This window comes from Bos javanicus, chromosome 4, assembly GCF_032452875.1.
Source record: "Bos javanicus breed banteng chromosome 4, ARS-OSU_banteng_1.0, whole genome shotgun sequence".
Lineage (NCBI taxonomy): Eukaryota > Metazoa > Chordata > Mammalia > Artiodactyla > Bovidae > Bos > Bos javanicus.
In genome coordinates, this window is record NC_083871.1 from 89,577,653 (window position 1) to 89,597,819 (window position 20,167).

A 20,167-nucleotide genomic window follows, 5' to 3' on the forward strand; every position below is an offset into this window, starting at 1 on the left:
GTCACGAGGGAAGCTCAAGAATACTGGAGTGGGTAGCCTATCCTTTCTCCAGGGGATCTTCCCGACCCAGGAATCAAACCGGGGTCTCCTGCATTGCAGGCGGATTCTTTATCAACTGAGCTATCAGAGAAGCCTTAAAGGAAAATAGAATTTATAAAACAATAAGGTCAATTTTAAATCGTGCATAAAACCAGTACTTGTGTATTTAAAGCAATTAAAATATTTATTGAACCTTGGTTAAAAGTAGATTGACAATGAGGTTAAAGAATAAAGTGTCATTTATTTGGTGCTACTTGGTGAGTGCTTCTTAACTACAACTCATCTCACAAAACCACATACAATATACTTTCAATCACAACTCAAACAGAAAATAGCCTACGAAATCACATGGCTATAACCAATATACAGTGATTATATTTTTTAAAAGAACGAAAGTAAGTTAGCAATTAATTAAGGTGCAGTCACTTTTTTTCAAATAAAATATTAGCACCATACCAGATAAAATGATCTAAAATTATGGGCCTCCCATACTTCTTAAATAACTAAATATAAACTTCTTTTTCAAAGCACAAATATTAATTTGCAAAATCAGTTCTACCAGTAGTTAATATTTCTCTCTTTTTTTTTCTTTTGCATTTTTTTCCCAGTAAGGAAAAATAGGAGTAAAAACTTTCACAGGGTATGAAAATCAAACAAACAAACAAAAAAGAAAGCTAAGCCAACCCAAGGCTGTGCTCACTCCTTCAGCAATGAGTTCCAACAGAAGCAAACGTGGACATTTCCCGGCGTATGGTACTGAAGGGTGAGAGCTCCAGTTCTGTGGTGTATTCGTTGTCATTGTCATCACTGGTCACCGTGGACGACTTCTGAATGCACTCGTCACAGCAGCAGCAGCAGCAGTCCATAAAGGCCCGACTGAAGGGTTTGCAGAGACAGAAGAGGAGGACAGGGGTGACACAGGACTTAAAGAACAGAAGGAACTGGCTGATGATATTTAGAAGGTCCATTGTCTGCTGGGAAACCCCTGTGGCCATGTAAGCAGTCACAATGTTGCAAATGTTTTCAGGAATAATGCAAAATCCATATAAAATGGTCAAAGCCACGACTGTACAGTTCATCTGGCTTTCTAGCTGAATCTGTCGCTTATTCCCCCGGGTACAGGCTTTCTCGGCTTTGCGGATTTTCCTTGCAGTCACTAGAGAGCAGGTGATGGTGAAAAGCGTGGGCAAACAGAAGTAACAGCCGAAATACCACCAGAGTCTAGCGCTGTCGTAGGTGAGGGCTAAGACATAGATGGTGTCGGGGAGGTCGGGGGAGATCTTGATGACGCAGCGCTCAGCAGGAGCTTGCCCGCTCAAGCCCAGGTCCTCCTTACTCAACTGGCGGAGCACCACTTCTGGCAGGGCTAGCAGGAGAGCGCCCACCCATATCACAGCAAGTTTGGCGGTTGTGGAAGAACAGTTTTCTATCATTTCATAGTACATCTGGACGTTGGTGGCCGCCCGGAAGCGGTCTATACACAGAGCGCATAAAGTGAAGGTAGTGACTCCCAGAGAAGCAACCTGCAGGAGGAACATAGAATATGTTTATCCTGGGTCATCTCTGAAAGATCAAAACATTAGGCAATAAATACAGATAGATGGGCGAAAAGTACCCCTCAAAAGAAAAGAACAATTTCCTGGAATCAGGCGTGGGTAACTGTTGTTGGTGACTTCTGATGAATCATGGTAAGGACAACAAATAAAAATAGAAGAAAAAACAAGAAGAAAATAGTCGTTCTGGGTCATGGAGCCAAAAAATATTAAAGCTGGAAGGATGCATAAAGATCAGCTACGTTATAGACAACCAAGAGAGGTAAGGCGGTTCTCAAAGTCACAAGATAAGCAGAGTAATCATCTGAGAGCACCAAATTTACTCCACTGTTTGGGGTGAAATTAAAGTAATTTAATGTTTAATAAATGAAGTCATTTTTTATATATTTAAACAAGGACAATGGATAGGAGGTAAAATGTTCCTGAAGGTTCAGATAAAACAGGAGACTAACAGAAAATCCCTTAAGTGAATGGGCTGCTTTGGGGTATACCCCAAATACCTACATTCAAATGGGCTTCCCAGGTGGCACTAATGGTAAAGAACCCACTGGCAATGCAGGAGATGTGGTTCCACCCCTGGGTTGGGAAGATCCCCTGAAGGTGGGCAAGGCAACCCCCTCCAGTATTGTATTCTTGCCTGGAGAACCCTATGGACAGAGCAGCCTGGAGGGCTACGATCTACAGGGTCACAAAGAGTCAAACACAACTGAAGTGATTTAGCATGCATGCACACATGCACACACACACGTGTGTGTGTATATATATATATATATAATTAATATACATTAATGTCTAAATTTTTAGGACTCTAAAGGACCATGTTGACAAAAGGAAAACCATTCGTCCTAACAATTTCAGCACTCAAAATATTAATTGTTTACCTACTACATTTAAGCTGTCATTCTCCCTAGAAAAATAGAAACTTGCCTTGTGGATTCTATGAATTCCAATGGCAAATAGCCTTCCTTCTTATACACCACATATTATTGTCTACTAGTTCTCATATGGAAAATAAGGATACTGCATGCATGTCCTGATTACTCTCATAACTATTGGTAGAGACAGTCTGAAAGTGAGATAAAATGAGGGGTTACCTGTATGAAAAGCAAAAATGAAAGAAAATAGGAATAATAAAGTCTACATCAGAGCAAATCAAGAGGTCATGGTTAAACTTATAACCACAGTTCTTTTACTACAAAATCTTCATGAAGTTTTCCATAAACATCAGCATAAACATCAATCTAATATGCCCGAGTCATCTCTACATTTACCTTTTTAAAATTAATTTTCAACTTAATGAGTTGTTCACCTTATTAGAAATATATTTTTCATTTATGCTAGAGACTCAAAATAATTCTAAAATTGAAGTCCACACTGTGCAACTGTCCTAAGAACAGATTGTATTTTATGTCAATACTTTTTTTTTTCTAATTTTATTTTATTTTTAAACTTTACATAATTGTATTAGTTTTGCCAAATATCAAAATGAATCCGCCACAGGTATACATGTTTTTAATATCACATTTTGGAAATCTAAGAAGAATGTGTCATTTTCTAAAGGAAGGTCTGCATCAAACAGTATTATTTGGAAATTGCTGTATTTTCTTGTACAGATTTTTGGAGGTTTTAATGTATATATTAGCTCTGCAAGTGTTTTGAGTCATCTCTCTATAAGATTGAGAGAGAAAATATATAAATTTTTTGTAACAAAAAAACAAAATTCTCAGGCTATCAAATGTACAAGAGTCCTCAGCAAGACTTTCTGCACCATCTTCACTGAGGCAAAGCATGTGCATATTTCCTTGTCACCCTGTTTCCACAGTCAGTCCAAAAATACAAAGCTGCAAAAGTTTATGCTCGGCAGCCTTTTAAAATAATGAATAACATTTCTATTAAAAGGACAACTTGGCAATATGAAAATACTAGACTCTGAGAAGAAGCAGCCTCTTAGAGGCTCACAAAATCTATTTGCTTGGTAATTTTCTATCATTACTTACAGAGAATACACAATACACAAGAGACAGTATCTTCTCCCCGATTGAGCTCCATCATTTTAAATCTAGAGATTTAAAATCTGAACCAATTACTACAGGAGCTATCATGTGCATACCTATCTCAAATCTGTTAGAAAGCATTTAATGTGCGGTAACAGCAAAGAGCAAATGAATGTAGGTGGACAGATACTAAAACAGGTGTGTTAAATTATCAGCTCCTTGGATACCGTAAACTTTGCTGCATTTTCATTCTTAATGAAAAGATGTTCACTGCTTCAAAAAGAAAAAAAAAAGGGGGGGGGGTGTTTATAGATTCTGTATAACTCATCTAAAAAAGAAAAAATTAAGACAAATTTTAAGCAGGATTTACATGTGCCTCGATTTTTTTTTCACTCAGGAATCCTTCCACATTTTATTTTATTTGAAGATGCTCAGTTCTTCCACCATACTCCTGAGAGCTGCAGTACTGAGTACTTCAAACATATTTGATGTGTAGTGCTCTTGACAAACCACGGATTATGGGAAACTTCTCAGTTGTCATACACAAATTTCAGGAAATTCCTGCATATAGCCTTCTACTTTCAAATTGTTCTTCTCTCTGATAAAATTCTCTGCAATTAGGATCCAGCTGAAATGAGGTAAACCATCCAGGAAGGTCACAAGAACTACAGAGAGTTGTTAAAAGAACCGCTGAGACAAACACCTCCCCAAATACAGACAGCACTTACTACGCAGTTGCCAAGAGCAACTGCATCCCAAATGCCAGTCCTAGATAGCTACTCTCTCCTGCTGCCACTGCCTGCAGTGTTATTACTCCAAATATTTTTCTATAAATTCACTTATGCACTTGAAACATGATGTGAAACAGCGAGAAAGGAGTACTTTCCCAAGTTATTTACAGGAGGCTGTAAACCTTTGTAGAGAACTAACTGCATGCCACAGAAATATATGGATAAAAATCAGTTGGAGAAGGAGTGGTGGGCTAATTTCTGTTTACTCAGATATGGAATCTATCCATGTAATTAGAATTGCTAAATGTTGGGGTAACATTTGGCCATGAAAAGATTTCTATCACAATTTTTAAATATACTTGTTTACATACAGCTCATTAGAAATTCTACCAAGATGAATGGTGCAATTATATACAATTATAAAACTGTATCATGAAGGCTGGATCTGTCTGAATTATTGACCATATCTGATTGCTAAAATTCCATATCACTAGAAATATGCTCTTGGGAGTAAAGCTCTAAGCGTTAGCTTAGATGGTTAGTTCTTTGAAGCATATTCTGAGAGATGGAATGCATGAGATGCAATCTCTTATTAATTAAACTGCAACAGGAGGAATAATTAACATCAACAAAAGCAGAAATGTAAACACTTTGAATGGACAAGATGGTTAATTCCGAGAATCAAGATCAAAGGAAAGTTGGAAGCAGAAATCTTTAACTATTTGGGAAAATAATATGTCATTTTGAGGGGATTGGCATCAAAATACAGGCACTAGAGAATCGGAATAAACAACTCTGAAATCTTTTCACCAGCCATGTTCTGCTCTTCTTTGTGTCCTGGAAGAAGAACAACAGCAAATGTTGCTGCCCAGTCACCATCTAGAACAGTGAGGCTGTGGGCAGCTGTGGTCACCTGCGGTCACCTGCAGTGCTGCTTCAAGGGACCGTAGAGGCACAGGGCAAGTGGAGACCCTCACGTGGGAAAGCAGCAGTTCAATGCACAAGAGTTCTCCCTACCATTGAAGGGTCTAACTCAATACAAACAGCCAGCTGAGAGGAAACTACTGTTTTCAGCTAGTACTATTTTAAATCCCTGTTCATTCAAAATGATGTGAAGAAGGAGCACATGGATATGTTATGAAAAACAGTCATCTACGAAAATCCTGTGGTAGCTATAGCTCCACTTCTCAGAAGCTTCCTGCAGACAGGCAAAAAAGAAACCTTTATGAATGAGGTCAAGCTGCGAAAGTTTAACTCATACCAAATAAATAGTATATTTTGCTAAACCCTCTGATAGACATCAGTGATAACACTGATGGGGAAAGAAAAGACAGATGGACTTCCAAGCAAAAATTCTTTCATATGACATTGAACCCACATGTTTAACTATAGTGAAGCAACTGGAATACACTGATTTTTATAAAACAGGAACATTTCTAACCAAAGTCATGACACTGTACTCTCGCCTAACTTACATTTTACCTTAGAAAGACAAGTGCATCTATTTATGGGCTGTCCTTTGTACACAAGTAACCCTCAAAACAAGGGCATCATTGTTAAGAAAACCCATTCATTTGGACCATGAATGATAACCCATTATAAGTCCATGGTTAGAGACCTAACAATCAGTCAGGAAAAAAAGCACGAGCACAGGGTAGAGTTTCCTGTGAAACTCTAAATGGCTTGAGCTTGTGTCTCTGGCTTCCTCTTGGATTTTCCATAACGCATCTCCTCGAAACTCTCAGGGCAACTTCCCCACCAGAGACACTTTTTTGAGCAACAGTGTAGAAACCATGTTTTTTAAAGCCACTGTTTATCATCACTGTTTATCAAAGCCACTTTATTCATCACTATCAACGTGATGGCCTTTATCAAAAGGTCTTCATTTTGGAGCACATGCTAATCACGATCCTGCGGCAGTGACACACTTGTATTAGTGTTCCCAAACCAAAATACAGAGTGAGTAGGAGAGATGTGTCTCAGTCCTGGCAAGGACGAATAGGCCTCTGAAATGAAACAAAGCCCTTCACAGGCGCTCTTCCACAGTCAAAAAGAGGGCTTCTTACTTTTGTCAAAATCACTGAGATTTAATCTGATACAACTGCATATTATACATATCTATTTATTTCAATTGTACCCAGCCTATTTCATCTTTACATGGTATCCAGTGTCAGGGAAAGAAGTTTCAAGGTATCAACTATCATTATTGCTGCATTCTTAACTTCACACCCTCATTTTTAAACTTGGTAACATGTTCTTACTAAGTTAAAAAAAAATGGAGACTATTTAAAAGTCAACATATCATCCTAAAATTCATATTTATCCTTTTACTTTTATCATTCCCACCTTGACATTCCTAACAATTGCAACTTTTGACTTCTGTAGAAGTACATTCCTTTGCAGTTAGAAAAAAATCATTTTGCTACAACTTATCTAAAATGTTATAATTTAAATATAACTCTACCAATGCTTATTGGTTAAAAAAAAAAATTGCAACTGAAGCAAGATTAACATCATCTGTCCTAAAATGTAAGCCATCTATTGGAATCAACAGTTCTTAAGGAATTTATGCATTCTAAATTTATTCTCAATAATTAGAAATTCATTTCAAAGTGTAGTATTTGCCACAAGCCCAAAGTCTAGATTTCAACTCTTGATATTATAATGTTGTTTCTAATCAATCTTAAAATGAACTGGAATTTCTGTTTTTCACCTAGGGGTTCTGATGAGTTTCCAAAGACCTATAACAAATTTTCACCTGTTTTTTCTTGTGAATAATGACATTGCACCATTGCATATGGTCCTGTTGTTGTTGTTCTGTTGCTGAGTGGTGTCTGACTCTTTGTGACCCCATGGACTGCAGAATGCCAGGATTCCCCTGCCCTTCACTATCTCTCAGAGTTTTCTCAAACTCATGTCCATTGAGTCTGTGATGCCATCCAACCATCTCATCCTCTGTTGCTCCCTTCTTCTCCTGCCCTCAATCTTTCCCAGCATCAGGATCTTTTCCAACGAGTCAGCTCTTTTGCATCAGGTGGCCAAAGTATTGGAGCTTCAGTTTCGGCATCAGTCCTTCCACTGAATAGTCAGGGTTGATTTCCTTTAGGATTGACTGGTTTGATCTCCTTGCTGTCCATGGGACTCCGTGGATAGCAAGCAGTCCCTGGCACATGGTGGTGAACCTAAACTAAAGACAAAATCAGAACTGGCCTCATCCATTTGTTGTTAGGTAATTATGATTTGAAGGACATTGAGAGACCATATTTAAAGACACAATTTCTCTGTTCCTAACCAAAATCCCATTCTGGGTAATAGGTTAAGGAAGTAGTACTCTTTCTTTATTCATCCTTCTTTTAAAAGACATGTATCTCTAAATGTCACATCTTACTGTGAATTAGTTAACAGATGCTTTTCCTATATGAGAGAAATTTGAACCAAGGAGAAGCATCAGAGGTAGGAGGAAAGTTCCCTGAAGGCAGGAAGTGATGAGAAGGGAGTGAAAAATGGCAGCCCCGAGTACAGTCATAGACCTAATTGAAATGACTCATTGTAGGCTAGGATCAAATCAGTGACCTTGGCCTCCTTCATGCTGTGAACCACTCAAGTGTGCTGATAGATCACATTGAAAACCATCATAAATTCACAAGCTGAAAGTATTCTATCTCAAGAATAAGTCTGGAACTGTGATTATATCCGGTTTTTATGGAAGTTTTATGGAAAGTGTCTGTACCGACTTTGCAAATAGAAAGAGCCCATATTTGAGGTTGTAGCAATTCCATTCTCCACTTCGCCTTGAAATTTTCGAAGAGATCATCTCTTCTGGCACAAAGAATACCATTCTCATAAGGACACCTAAAAGTTAGTCTTGGCAACAAGGTTGAGTTAATTATGGGACTCTGGCAGGTCAATTCGTGGTAAGAAATATGACAGAAGATCTCTGGAGGATGGGTGCAGAAGTGCAGTGTCAGAGACAAACCTCAGTGCACAGCGGTGTACACATTCTTCTCCCTCCTTGGTCCACATCCCAGACTCAGAGCCCTGTGCTTCCAATGGGATACCATTAAACCTAGGACTGTAGCCTGCCAGGCTCATTTGTTCATGGGATTTCCCAAGCAAGAATACTGGAATGGGTTGCTGTTTCTTTCTCCAAGGGATCTTCCCAACCCAGGGATCTAACCCAAGTCTCCTGCCTTGGAGGTGGATTCATTACCACGGAGCCACCAGGAAAACCCTACAATTCACAGGAAGAGCATTAAAGGTGGGACTTCTCTCATGGCCCATGTAGTACAAGGGTGGAGGACAAGTCAGAGCCTTACTTGCTCAGTCTTGGGTAGACTCAGAAGCTCAGATCTATTTTGCTTTCACATAAATATTTACTTCTTTTTCGCTGTTGAGGGATATTTTGTTGATATAACCAGATACTTTGAAAGCCCTCAAAAACTGAGGGTAAGTCCTAAAGTTGATTGTGGGCTTGAGGGATGACTCCAGTTCTCCATGCTTCCATTTTCCCTGGCTCTATAATAAGGTGTAAAGTATCTCTCTTGTCAGACTTTCTTCCCAGGTCCTCTAAGGTCAAACTAAACAGTTGGTATGTTTAAGAGATTTTCGGAAGAAAAGGACATCATTTAACATTCTGCTATTGCACTGCTACATAAACCATTCATTTAAGTACAATTTTAAAAACTCGATTTACTTAATGTCTTTATGACTAATAAGGATGACTAATTCCAACTCGGAAATGGTTATCTCAGGCATTGTATTTCCAAATAATAATTTAACATTTAACAATATTTAGAATAATTCTGTATTCTAAATGAAATGTCTAGGACAGTCATATCTGCTGAAATATCTCATACACCTCATATCCTAAGACAAATTGAAAAAGCAAGAAAGCAAGAATTAATAGTTGTAGCTTTTCACCATGGCTCTGCTGCTGCTGCTGCTAAGTCACTTCAGTCGTGTCTGACTCTGTGCGACCCCATAGACGGCAGCCCACCAGGCTCCCCTGTCCCTGGGATTCTCCAGGCAAGAACACTGGAGTGGGTTGCCATTTCCTTCTCCAGTGCATGAAAGAGAAAAGTGAAGGTGAAGTCGCTCAGTCGTGTCTGACTCTCAGTGACCCCATGGAATGCAGCCCACCAGGCACCTCCATCCATGGATTTTCCAGGCAAGAGTACTGGGGTGCCAAAGAGTGGGGTGCCATTGCCTTCTCACCATGGCTCTAGGCTGTACATATGTATGAAAACTAACAGTAAGAATATGATTGAAAAGGAATGAAAGGGAACATAGTTTTCAGTTGAATTTTTTCATCTTTGGAGAGAGGAAGAGCAGTTGTGAGATGACTGATTCCAGGGCCATTCCTGAGCCTCCATGACAGCTTGTTTAAGCCCCTCTTATGGTATTATCACACTGTATAGCATGTGGTTTCACTTGTCTATAATAGCAGTAACACATCTATGTTACTGAACTCTGCAAACTTTTTCCTCTCTATCCCTCCTGTTCCCTCCTAATTTAGTGCCTAGCATAGAAGAAAAGCCCAATAAATGTTTAATGAATGAATGGATAGTAAATAAATGAATGAATAATGACATCTATGGAAGAGGACTATAGAAAATAATGAATTATTTAAGCTGCTCTTTAGTCCTTATTGGGTGCTAGTGTTTTGTGAATAATTCTTAAAAGCTGAAAGCCAACTGATATCTCTAGGAGGCAAGTAAAAAAACCTATATTTTTGTTTCTACTTCATTGGCAAGCTTTACAAAAGGAAAGCATTCTTATAATCAATAGTTAAGGAAAGTATTTGAATTTCACATTTGATTATTATAAAACTTTCATTCCTCATGTGTATTAAAAAGCAGAAACATCACTTTGCCAACAAAGGTACATATAGTCAAAGCTGTGACATGTCATGTATGTAGTCATGTACAGATGTGAGAGTTGGACCATTTAGAAGGTTGACACCTGAAGAATTGATGCTTTTGAACTGTGGTGCTAAAGACTCTTGAGAGTCCCTTGGACTGCAAGGAGATCCAACCAGTCAATCCTAAAGAAATCAACCTTGAATAGTCATTGGAAGGACTGATACTGAAGCTGAAGCTGAAGCTCCAATGCATTGGCTACCTGATGTGAAGAACTGACTTACTGGAAAAGACCCTGATGCTGGGAAAGATTGAAGGCAGGAGGAGAAGGGGACAACCAAGGATGAGATGGTTGGATGGCATCACAGACTCAATGGACATGAGTTTGAGCAAACTCTGGGAGACAGTGAAGGACAGGAAAGCCAGGAGTGCTGCAGTCCATGGGGTCACAAAGAGTCAGACATGACTTAGCAACTGAACAACAACATTTCTCAGGTGGAACCCAAGTTCAATAAACTTCATTGTACACCGTTCATGAATAGTTATACATAGGCGCACACTCTATTTTTTTTTTTTTCTTTTCTGGTTAACTCTTTGGAGTTATCAGCCAAATATTTCTCTTGCATGGGAATGTGAAAATTATTATAAAGGATTAATAGGAAGTCATACAATATTTGTTAAGTACCATTCTCATTCAGTGTGTTTATTTTCCCTGAGAACATTATTAGTAACTTTCAAATGGCTCTCAAAACTGTGTTCTTCCACTTAAAAGTCCATCAGTATAACTAATTCTTCTCCAGGGGATTTTCCCTACCCAGAGATCTAACCTGTGTCTCCTGCCTTGGCAGGCAGATTCTTTACCTCTGAGCCACCACGGAAGCCCACTGGCAACCCACTCCAGTATTCTTACCTGGGAAATCCAGAGGACAGAGGAGCCTGGTGGGCTACAGTCCATGGGGTCGCAAAGAGTCAGAAATGACCTAGCGACTAAACAAACCAATGTCTAATGCACTCCTCAAGCAAAGTTACTATCTCCTGTGATCAGCATGTTAGTACTTTAATGTAGGAGTTCTAGGGAAATCTGTGTAGAATAGCATACCTGTATGGAGCCTGGTGGGCTGCCGTCTATGGGGTTGCACAGAGTCGGACACGACTGAAGTGACTTAGCAGTAGCAATGGCAATATAAGGGCTTCCCAGGTGGTGCTAGTGGTAAAGAACATGCCTGCCAATGCAGCAGACATAAGAGATGGGAGTTCGATCCCTGGGTCAGGAAGATCATCTGGATGAGGGCATAGCAACCCACTCTGTATTCTTGCCTGGAGAATTCCAAGGACAGAACAGCCTGGCAGGCTACAGTCCATGGGGTCACAAAGAGTCAGACAGGACTTAGCAACTGAACAACAACAACAAGGATTCTCTCATAGCTTCCCTGGTGGCTCAGTGGTAAAGAATCTGTCTGCCAGTGCAGGAGAGGAGGGTTCCATCCCCAGCTTGGGAAGATCCCCTGGAGGAGATGGCAACCCACTCTAGTACTCTAGTATTCTAGCCTGGGAAATCCCATGGACATAGAAGCCTGGCAAAAGAGTCAGACACAACTTAGCAACTAAAAAACAACATATTATTCAAAACCTCCAACTGACATCCAAAGAGAAATATACATTTAGCAGCAGATCTGGATCAGATGATATACTTCCATCTGGTCGGCTTTCATCAAGTAATGAGCAAAGGGCTGTTCCAGTTGCCACATTCAATGCCTGAGTTATTTGGCTTTAAGCACTTGTTATATCTTTTTTGCCTTTTCATAGTGTTCCTGAGGTTCTCTCAAGGCAAGAATATTGGGGACGACAGAGGATGAGATGGTTGGATGGCATCACCAACTTCAATGGACATGAGTTTGAGCAAGCTTCATTGCTCAAACTCCATTGAGTTGGTGATGGACAGAGAAGCCTGGTGTGCTGCAGTCCATGGGGTCACAAAAAACTGGACACAACTGAGCGACTGAACTGAACTGAACTGAACTGAAGCATTTGTTAGATCCCTAGAAAATGGTATGGTAGGGATCTCTTCTGCCATCCTCCTACTGCAGTCCACACCCAGACCTCCATATGCAAGCAGCACATACATTCTCTCTCCACAAACAACTATTGCTTGGAGTATAGTGTTTTTTTGTTTTGTTTTGTTTTTTTCTGGTGACTTTCTGATAAACCAGTTTAAAATGATGTATGTGTTAGGATGGCCACCATCCACCCAGACTTCCTTCTCTCCTGTCCCCTTTTCCTACCATTCCATCTACCCTTGGTCTGTATGGGACTTATCACTAGACCACAAAGACTTCATAATCCTGGAACAGAAAGAGAGAAATTATCAACTACATATGTTCCCACTATGATCCCACTCACAGTAACATTAAATATAATAGAATTCCTTTTCTAGAGATAGACTCTGGAAGCTCAGTGTTCTCCTTACACTTTATGTCAACACTCTGAAATAAAGAAGAGTTGAATGCAAATTGCAAAGACCTATTCTTTCTGCTGAAGAAACACCTATTTTTCTATGCAAACAGAGTGAAGTCGCTCAGTTGTGTCAGACTCTTTACGACCCCATGGACTGTAGCCTACCAGTCCCCTCTGTCCATGGGATTTTCCAGGCAATAGTATTGGAGTGGATTGCCATTTCTTTCTCCAGGGGATCTTTCCAACCCAGGGATCGAACCTGGGTCTCCCGCATTGAAGACAGATGCTTTACCGTCTGAACCACCAGGGAAGTCAAACAGAATTCTCCCCTAAATTCTTCTACCTCCTTCTGCTGCTACTGCTGCTAAGTCGCTTCAGTCGTGTCCGATTCTGTGAGACCCGAGACGGCAGCCCATCAGGCTCCCCGTCCCTGGGATTCTCCAGGGCAAGAACACTGGAGTGGGTTGCCATTTCCTTCTCCAATGCATGAAAGTGAAAAGTGAAAGTGAAGTCGCTCAGTCATGTCCGACCCTCAGCAACCCCATGGACTGCAGCCTACCAGGCTCCTCAGTCCATGGGAGTTTCCAGGCAAGAGTACTGGAGTGGGGTGCCATTGCCTTCTCCAACTTAAGATGATGCTAATACTCAAGCTCAAGAAGAAAGAACTATAGTAGAGAAGGAAATGAAGGCAAAAGAGAAGGTAGAGAAAATCTGTAAAGATCAATCAAAATGAATTGTGGTTAAAATTTTAAAATAAACACATAGAAAAAGGCAAAAACAACTACTAGAAAAATGGTAGCTCAGACATTATAAATCAATAGAGAGTGTGTGATGGGAAAAGAATAACCAACAAATAAGATAAATATAAAAAAGTAAAAAGTAAAGAAAGGATCAAATCTAGATAATAAAAGGAGATGAAATGTCAAATAATTTTCAGAGTCTTGCAGCCAAGAAGAAAAAGATTCATAATGAAGGCAAATTGTGGAAAAAGTTTTAAAAAATATTTGTAATGTGCTCCCCAATCTAAGACAATTTGTAGTTGTTAAGAACATAAAGTACAACCTATGTATATGTATTTGATTATTAAGATAATCATCTTTGGCACATTTAAAAGTGCAGTTGTCCCAAATTATTGCAACTTGTAAAAATTTAATGAGCTACCAACTAGGGAATTTACTGTCAGTTTATGGGAAGGAAGATGAAATTTAAAAATATAAAAAGCCATAAATTTCATCATAAAACAAATGATGTCAACTAGGTTTATTGTTTTTTTCCTGTCTGTTGGGTTCAAAAGTTTTTTTAAAAGATAACGAGGAGCAGAAAAAGAAAACAGTTACTGGACACTGTTTTGCCTCATAGATTTTTGCCTAATAACCAAATATCAACATTAAGGGTTGAGACGAAGGGTCTGGTTGCCATTGACTAGTGTATATATTTAGGAGGGTCATTTCTCTTCTCTGAGTGTCATGTTTCATCTTTAAAATGAGGGGATTCAGTTAGAATGTTACCTGGTTCTAATTCAACATGATAATTCAAAGGTCAATGTAGTGGATGCTATTGTTCCCACACACATTGCTTCTCCACCCCAAAGTCCTTTAAGGAATCAAATGCTGACTTCCCAGCTGCTGGGACTATTGGTAGTTGATGGCTCTTAGCTGCATTCCTCTATAGGATTCCCTTGACCAAAGAGATGCACCCAGCTCAAGGTTATGCCCCCTGCCTGGGAGCAACTTGTATCCAGTGACAGGTCCATAAGGGCTGGGTCCTCTTGCCTACATTCAAGACATTCCTGTAGAACCATCCCAGCCTGTGGGGATGGTAGAGCCTGTAGAGCTCCTGTGTTGTCTGTTGAAGTCTTTGTGACATCTGCATCACAGTTCAATGTCCCTGTTTTTTCCCAGAAACCCAACATGGAATAGGCATTAGATCCCTCTTACTTCTGTGAAAACAGCAATACCTCTTAGAGGCAGAAATGCTTTATTCTGAAATTTGGATTGTATTTCTTGCACTCATAATCAGGAACTGTGGAGCTAATACTACTGTCTAATCACAGTAGTGATCATTTTCATAGAAAATGATGAAATATTATAGAATTATTTCAGAAGAACAGGATTAAGTATGAGTATAGAAACGCTAAATCTTAAGGTCTTTATTCATTACTCTAACAGTGAAATGTATATTATAGTTTAATTTTTCAAGAAAAAAATGAATGAATCTTTACTTCAAGCCTTTGCTTCTCTAGAGGAAAAAAAAAAAGCTCTGTACCAAAAACTAAAAAAACAGAAATGGCTATGAAGAAGGAGAAAATACAAAGTAAAAAATAACAATAATTGCTATTCTTAACGAGATGAGAATTAAATTTAAAAACTGAATACAAATGAAAAAACATGTATTTTCTAAAATCCTCAGAATTAGAAAGAGAAAGAAAATTAAAACACATACATAATAAATACCATCACTCGAAACTCATAGGTCTCATAAAACTCACCAAAATTTGATTATTCTTTTCTGATTTTGAATTAAATTATTTTAAAGTTTGTGTGTGTGTTTTTTTAAAGAACTTTAGTATTTTTTTTTCTTTCCCAGTTTCTTTTTTCTGTCCTCTTTATTGTTTTCCCTCTTCTGTATGAAGATTTTATCCTGTCCAGTACATTTAAAACAAGCCAATATGCTTTCCTCTTCTTGGAAGTAACTCTCCTATTTACTTATGAGTTTACTTTTGTCTCTTTTTTGCATATGTCAATTTCTTCTGCACTATTTAAACAATCAGAGAAACCTTACATTGAAATTGACCTTGAAAAGATGACTGGTAGACACATATTCTCTTCATAAATTTAACTTCCTTCTCTGCAATTCAAAAATGAGCTGTCTTCCAAATAAATTAGATGTTTCGGAGCTGCTTGGAGCTTGGCAGCAAGAGAAATCCTAGATCTTGGTAAAGCAGCAACAGCTGATTTAGCAAGCATGCAATGATCCTGCAGCTGATCCCTGCCAGAATAGCAGAGGGTCTTATTTACAGCTTCTTGCCTTGGTCCTTCTAACTAGGTACTGTTTTCTGTTTACTTTTCCCCTAGCTCTGGGCCCTGGAACAATGCTGAACATAGTGTCACTGGCCCTGGTGCCAGACAGGATCAGGGGCTCTGGAATATTTACAGTTTCTCTTCTGCTTCCATAAATGAAATGGGCAGTCTGAATGGAGGAAATCAAGGGCCAGCTGGCTAAAAACACAACTGGCAACAAAGCACTTGGGCTCCATCCAAGAGCTGGTGTTTAAAGAGAAGCCATTTAAAGAGCAAATTCCAACTACCATAATAACGGTTAAGGACACTAGCTGTAGGATGTTACAGTAAAATTTTACTCTAAGATTCTCATTTCCAAACTTCAGAACCTATTAAGTGTCCCCTACGTCTTAAGAAAATTTCTAGTCTTAGAAAAGTAGTCACTCCATCACACCCTAACAAATGTCAAATATATACTATATATTTTGAGAATGTTCATTAAATTCTGTGCCACCATGAGGTTCAAAGTGTTATTTTTGCTTAAGGTCATTCATACAAAATAAATAAAATGGTTACAAAATTGAGGAATGAAAACAGAGGGACAGAAATGACATAAGAATATAAGAATTCAGATAGGATAGCATGGCAGACAGCCAGACCCTAAAACTAATTTGGGAAGTTACTAATGTATTGAAGCAAGTGACAAACAAAGAAAAGTAGATTTCCTCTGTTAAACAAAATATTACTCATTTTTTTTTTATATTTAAGGAAAGAATTTAATAATATTCTTGGGGAATAAATCATATTGGAGCACTAGAAACCTAGTAGATAAATGATATAGGACTTTGGCTCTAATAATGACAGTCAAGGACTGATTGTTTATTAACCCTAGAATCTGACAGTCTCCAAATATACACACACACACACCATAAAACACCATATTCAGAGAAATACGTTTAAAACCTAAACAATCCTATGTATAATGAGATCATAGTTATTTCCCAATTCAGGAGCAGATGAGTTTGAAGGTGACCGGACAAAGCCTGCTCAGGTCCGCCCCCCACACCCAGTGTATGAATGCCAATGCATATACATGATTGGCAAGAGAAATGGGGGAGAGACTCAGGAAAAGCGCAGGGGTTCAGCAGCCAGGTAGGTGTGTGGAGCAGCAGTCCTGATGCTATAAATCCCGGAAATGAATAAAGCCAGTAGCTCGAGACCCCCTGGACGGCATTACCTCTATATAGGGCACGATCTTGCAGGAGAAGTCCTCCAGCAGCCACTTCTTGGTCAGTTCATGAAAGATGACCAGCGGAAGGCAGAAGAAGATGATGAGAAAGTCCCAGAAGGCCAGGTTGGCCAAGAGGGAGTTGGAGATGCTCCGCATGTAGTAGTTGTGACACACGATGCACATCACTGCCAGGTTGCCAATGATGCCGGTCCCGAAGATCACCACGGACAAACACATGACCGCATAGGCTCCGTACGACTCCTGGGTGAGCGGGTAGAACGGGTTCTTCAGTCGCAAGCGTGGGTGCGTGCTGTTCTCCCGCCGGGGACCCCCACGTTCATGAACTCCTTCAAGGGAGGACCCATTCTGAGCCAGCGCCCTGCCAGGGGGTGCAATCGTCCGCCCTTCGTACCCCGACGGCCCATGGACCGTCTTGGGTTGGGGGTCATGGTGAGAACCTTGGAGTTTCCCAGCTCTCCTTGGCCAATAATAAAGGTCGCTGGCTCCGGGTTCTTTCCTTGCACTCTGCTCCTGGCTACGCCCAGAAAGGCCAGCGCCTCTGGAACCCTTCTTCTCCTCTGAGGTGTGAAGGAAGAACTGGAGAGCCGTGGGGTTCCCTCTCCCCAAAGTTTCAGGGGGCTCCTGACCCCTGGCACCTTTCCACCTCCAGGCTCCAGGTGGCCTAGCCGGTGGTCCCGAGGGCTCAGCTGCCAACGCCTCCGCCCCTCTGCCCACACCTGGGTCACCGACGGGACCGGCCGGTAGGTCCCACGGGGGCGCCGAGCGCACCACTGCCTCCTGCTCCTCCTCCCTGGGCTCACGAGTTGGCAGAAGGTCTCCTGCAGAATCTCCTGGTCCCCAAGCGTCCCTGCTGTGACGCTGGATCAGTGTAGGTGCACATCTTTCTCCCAGACAATTTTCCTTCCTGGGCGCAAGGGCGGACCCGAGGGCAGGAGAAGCGGACACCTTGAGCAATAGCAGAAGCAGCAGCCGCGAGGTGCGGGCGAGAGGTGCGCCCGCGGCCCGCATGGCTGGGCGAGGGCGCACCCAGCAGCAGCGGCTCCTGCTTAGGACCGACACCTGCTGCCTAAGTTGCCGCTGAGAGTTAGGCACATGTCACATACTAACCCCCGCCCCGGCAGCGGGGGACGGGAGATTACGGGGATGTTGGGGGATGGGTCTTGGGGTCACAACCCTCCCCCTCTACGATCCTTCCTTGTTTGGCGTCCTGAGCATTTCTCAGTCAAATCCAACCCGGGCGCTACGTATCCCCAAGGTTCAGGGAGGGACTCGCTGCTCCGAGTGGCTGACCTTGAAAACTTGCAACCAACACCTGCTTGATGATTAATGTTGCGACTGGGAGAAGCCCGGACGAAGCCCCGCGCTCCTCCCTGCCTTTTGGGTGGTTGCCTTCTCGGTAACAGTTGCTCCGCCTATTTACATCCTTTCGAGGCGGCTCTATCCAGCGGCAAGCCGAGGTCGCTGAAGGGAAAAAAAAACAAGTTGCCCTCCTTCGGATCCCTAGGAGCCACAGTCCCGTTCCCGCTCGCTGGAAACAGGTTGCTAGCTGCCAGACGCCGCTCAGATGTGCCTAGGAAACTCTGCCCCACCTAACCCCGGCAACCCGAGGCTGCTGCGGACCGGGAGGCGAGGGTTTGGAAACCCGCGGCCACTGCCGAAGTTGTTTCTCCTCTCGCTCAAAGTTGACCAGGGGGCGGCGCGGGCTGCTGGGCGGCGCGTCCCCGCGGAGAAGGGAATCGGTGGTGGAGGTGGGGTGGGGAGGGCTGGCGCTGCTCCTCGGTGGACGGGGCCGGCGGCCGCAGGAGCTCGTTGCGGCGACGGCGGGCACAGCCCGGGCGGAGACTGTGGTGCCTGGAACCGCCGCGGGCGAGGCGGTGCATGGCTGGGAAGGGGGGAGGTGGCCCGGCCTCTCCCCGCCGCTCCAGCCGCGGCGCGCGCCCGCGAAATCCAGTGCTCCGCTCCTCGCCTCCTCCCCTTCCTCAGCCTCCTGCGAGAGATTCTGGTTTGTGGGGAGACGGGATCCCCTGGTGGCTTACGACTCACTAAACCCACACACGTTTCATTCAAGCCCTTTGTAGCGGCTTTCACACGTAGGAGCTGGAAGCGGAGAGGGAACAAGGGCGGAGACGCGGAGTCTGCGCGGCTCGAGGCTAGGGATGGGCGGGACATGTTAATTCCCCAGATGTCTAAGCCAGCCAGACCGGTCCCAGAGCCAGGTTGCGGGAAGAGAGAGGGGAGAGACCCATGCGTTCGCTTCCAATCGGCTGTGGCCCCTGAGCTTGTTCAGGCCCGGGTCCCGGAGGGAGTGGTAAGGTGAGGCGTTCACCTCTTTAGGTATTCCCAAGAACTGAGGACGGGAAAGAAAAGATGCTCAGAAGCTTCCATCACAGACAATGAGCAGTTTGGGGAGTGGGACGCAGAACGGGGATGCTCAGGATGCCCCCATGATCTTTAACCATTCTACCTTTAATACCCTGGGCTTCCCAGGTGGCGTTACTGGTAAAGAACCCGCCTGCCGGTGCAGAAGACAGAAGAAATACAGGTTTGATCCCTGGGTTGGGAAGAACCCCTGGAGAAGGAAATGGTAACCCACGCCAGTATTCTTGCCTGGTCTCAAACAGTTGGATGCGACTGAGCGACTAACACCCTTTTAATACTTTAGGAGGCATCCTACCAGGGGTGACAATGGAACCACTTAGAGCACAATGAAAGTACTTTTGTTTGATGAAGCAGAGGGAGATGACAGGTAGGGGGAAATTAACTTAGAACTTTCAGCCTGGCTGACCAGGCCTTTCCAGCCTTTATACTATAAAATCCCACACTCTGGCCACTGCTGTCAGGGTATAGCTAATTCAACAGACAAATATCAGACAATTTGATTAAGAGAGAGCAAGTGATAGAGGAAGAAATAAACACATTTTGGAAAAAGAACATCCAGGGACTTCCTTGGTGGTCCAGTGGTTAAGGCTCTGCTTCCAATGCAGTGAGTGCAGGGTTCCATTCTTGGTCAGGAAACTAAGAGCCAACAAAGCCAAAAAGTAGAAGATGGAAAAACATCTAGAGAGACAGGAGAAAAACACAATGAGAAATAATGCCAATGGTGGTAGGTAGAATAATGGCCCTCCAAGAGATATCCACATCATAATTCCTAATACTTGTGAGAATATTACCTTCCCTGGCAAAAGGAACTTTGCAAGTGTGCTTCAGTTAAAGATCTTGAGATGGGGAGAAGATCATGGATTATCCAAGTGAGTCCATTGAAATCACAAGGGCCAGTACAAAAGGGA

The 20,167-nt window shown here is 42.1% G+C and overlaps 2 protein-coding genes across 2 annotated transcripts in view; one reads left to right on the forward strand and one right to left on the reverse strand.

The window, feature by feature from the left end:
* Positions 1-204: 204 nt before the first annotated feature.
* GPR37 (G protein-coupled receptor 37) lies at positions 205-18,967 on the reverse strand. The gene is made up of 2 exons (XM_061414598.1): positions 16,866-18,967; positions 205-1,562 (listed from the first exon to the last, which is right to left on the reverse strand). Exons 1-2 carry the CDS (start codon positions 17,886-17,888, stop codon positions 744-746), a joined length of 1,842 nt encoding a protein of 613 aa, XP_061270582.1. The 5' UTR covers positions 17,889-18,967; the 3' UTR covers positions 205-743.
* Positions 18,445-20,167, forward strand: part of LOC133246373 (uncharacterized) — a 52,004-nt gene continuing 50,281 nt past the window's right edge. The window contains exon 1 of the mRNA XM_061414599.1: positions 18,445-19,193. Coding sequence (XP_061270583.1) covers positions 18,445-19,193 — 749 coding nt within the window. The remainder of the gene's footprint in view (positions 19,194-20,167) is intronic.

Bases quoted from the DNA above. Each gene is read 5' to 3' on its own strand.
- GPR37 (XM_061414598.1), bottom strand. From the start codon at position 17,888: ATGCGGGCCGCGGGCGCACCTCTCGCCCGCACCTCGCGGCTGCTGCTT. The intron at 1,563-16,865 runs GTAATGCCGTCC...TTCCTCCTGCAG, and splicing joins AGATCGTGCCCTATATAGAG to GTTGCTTCTCTGGGAGTCAC.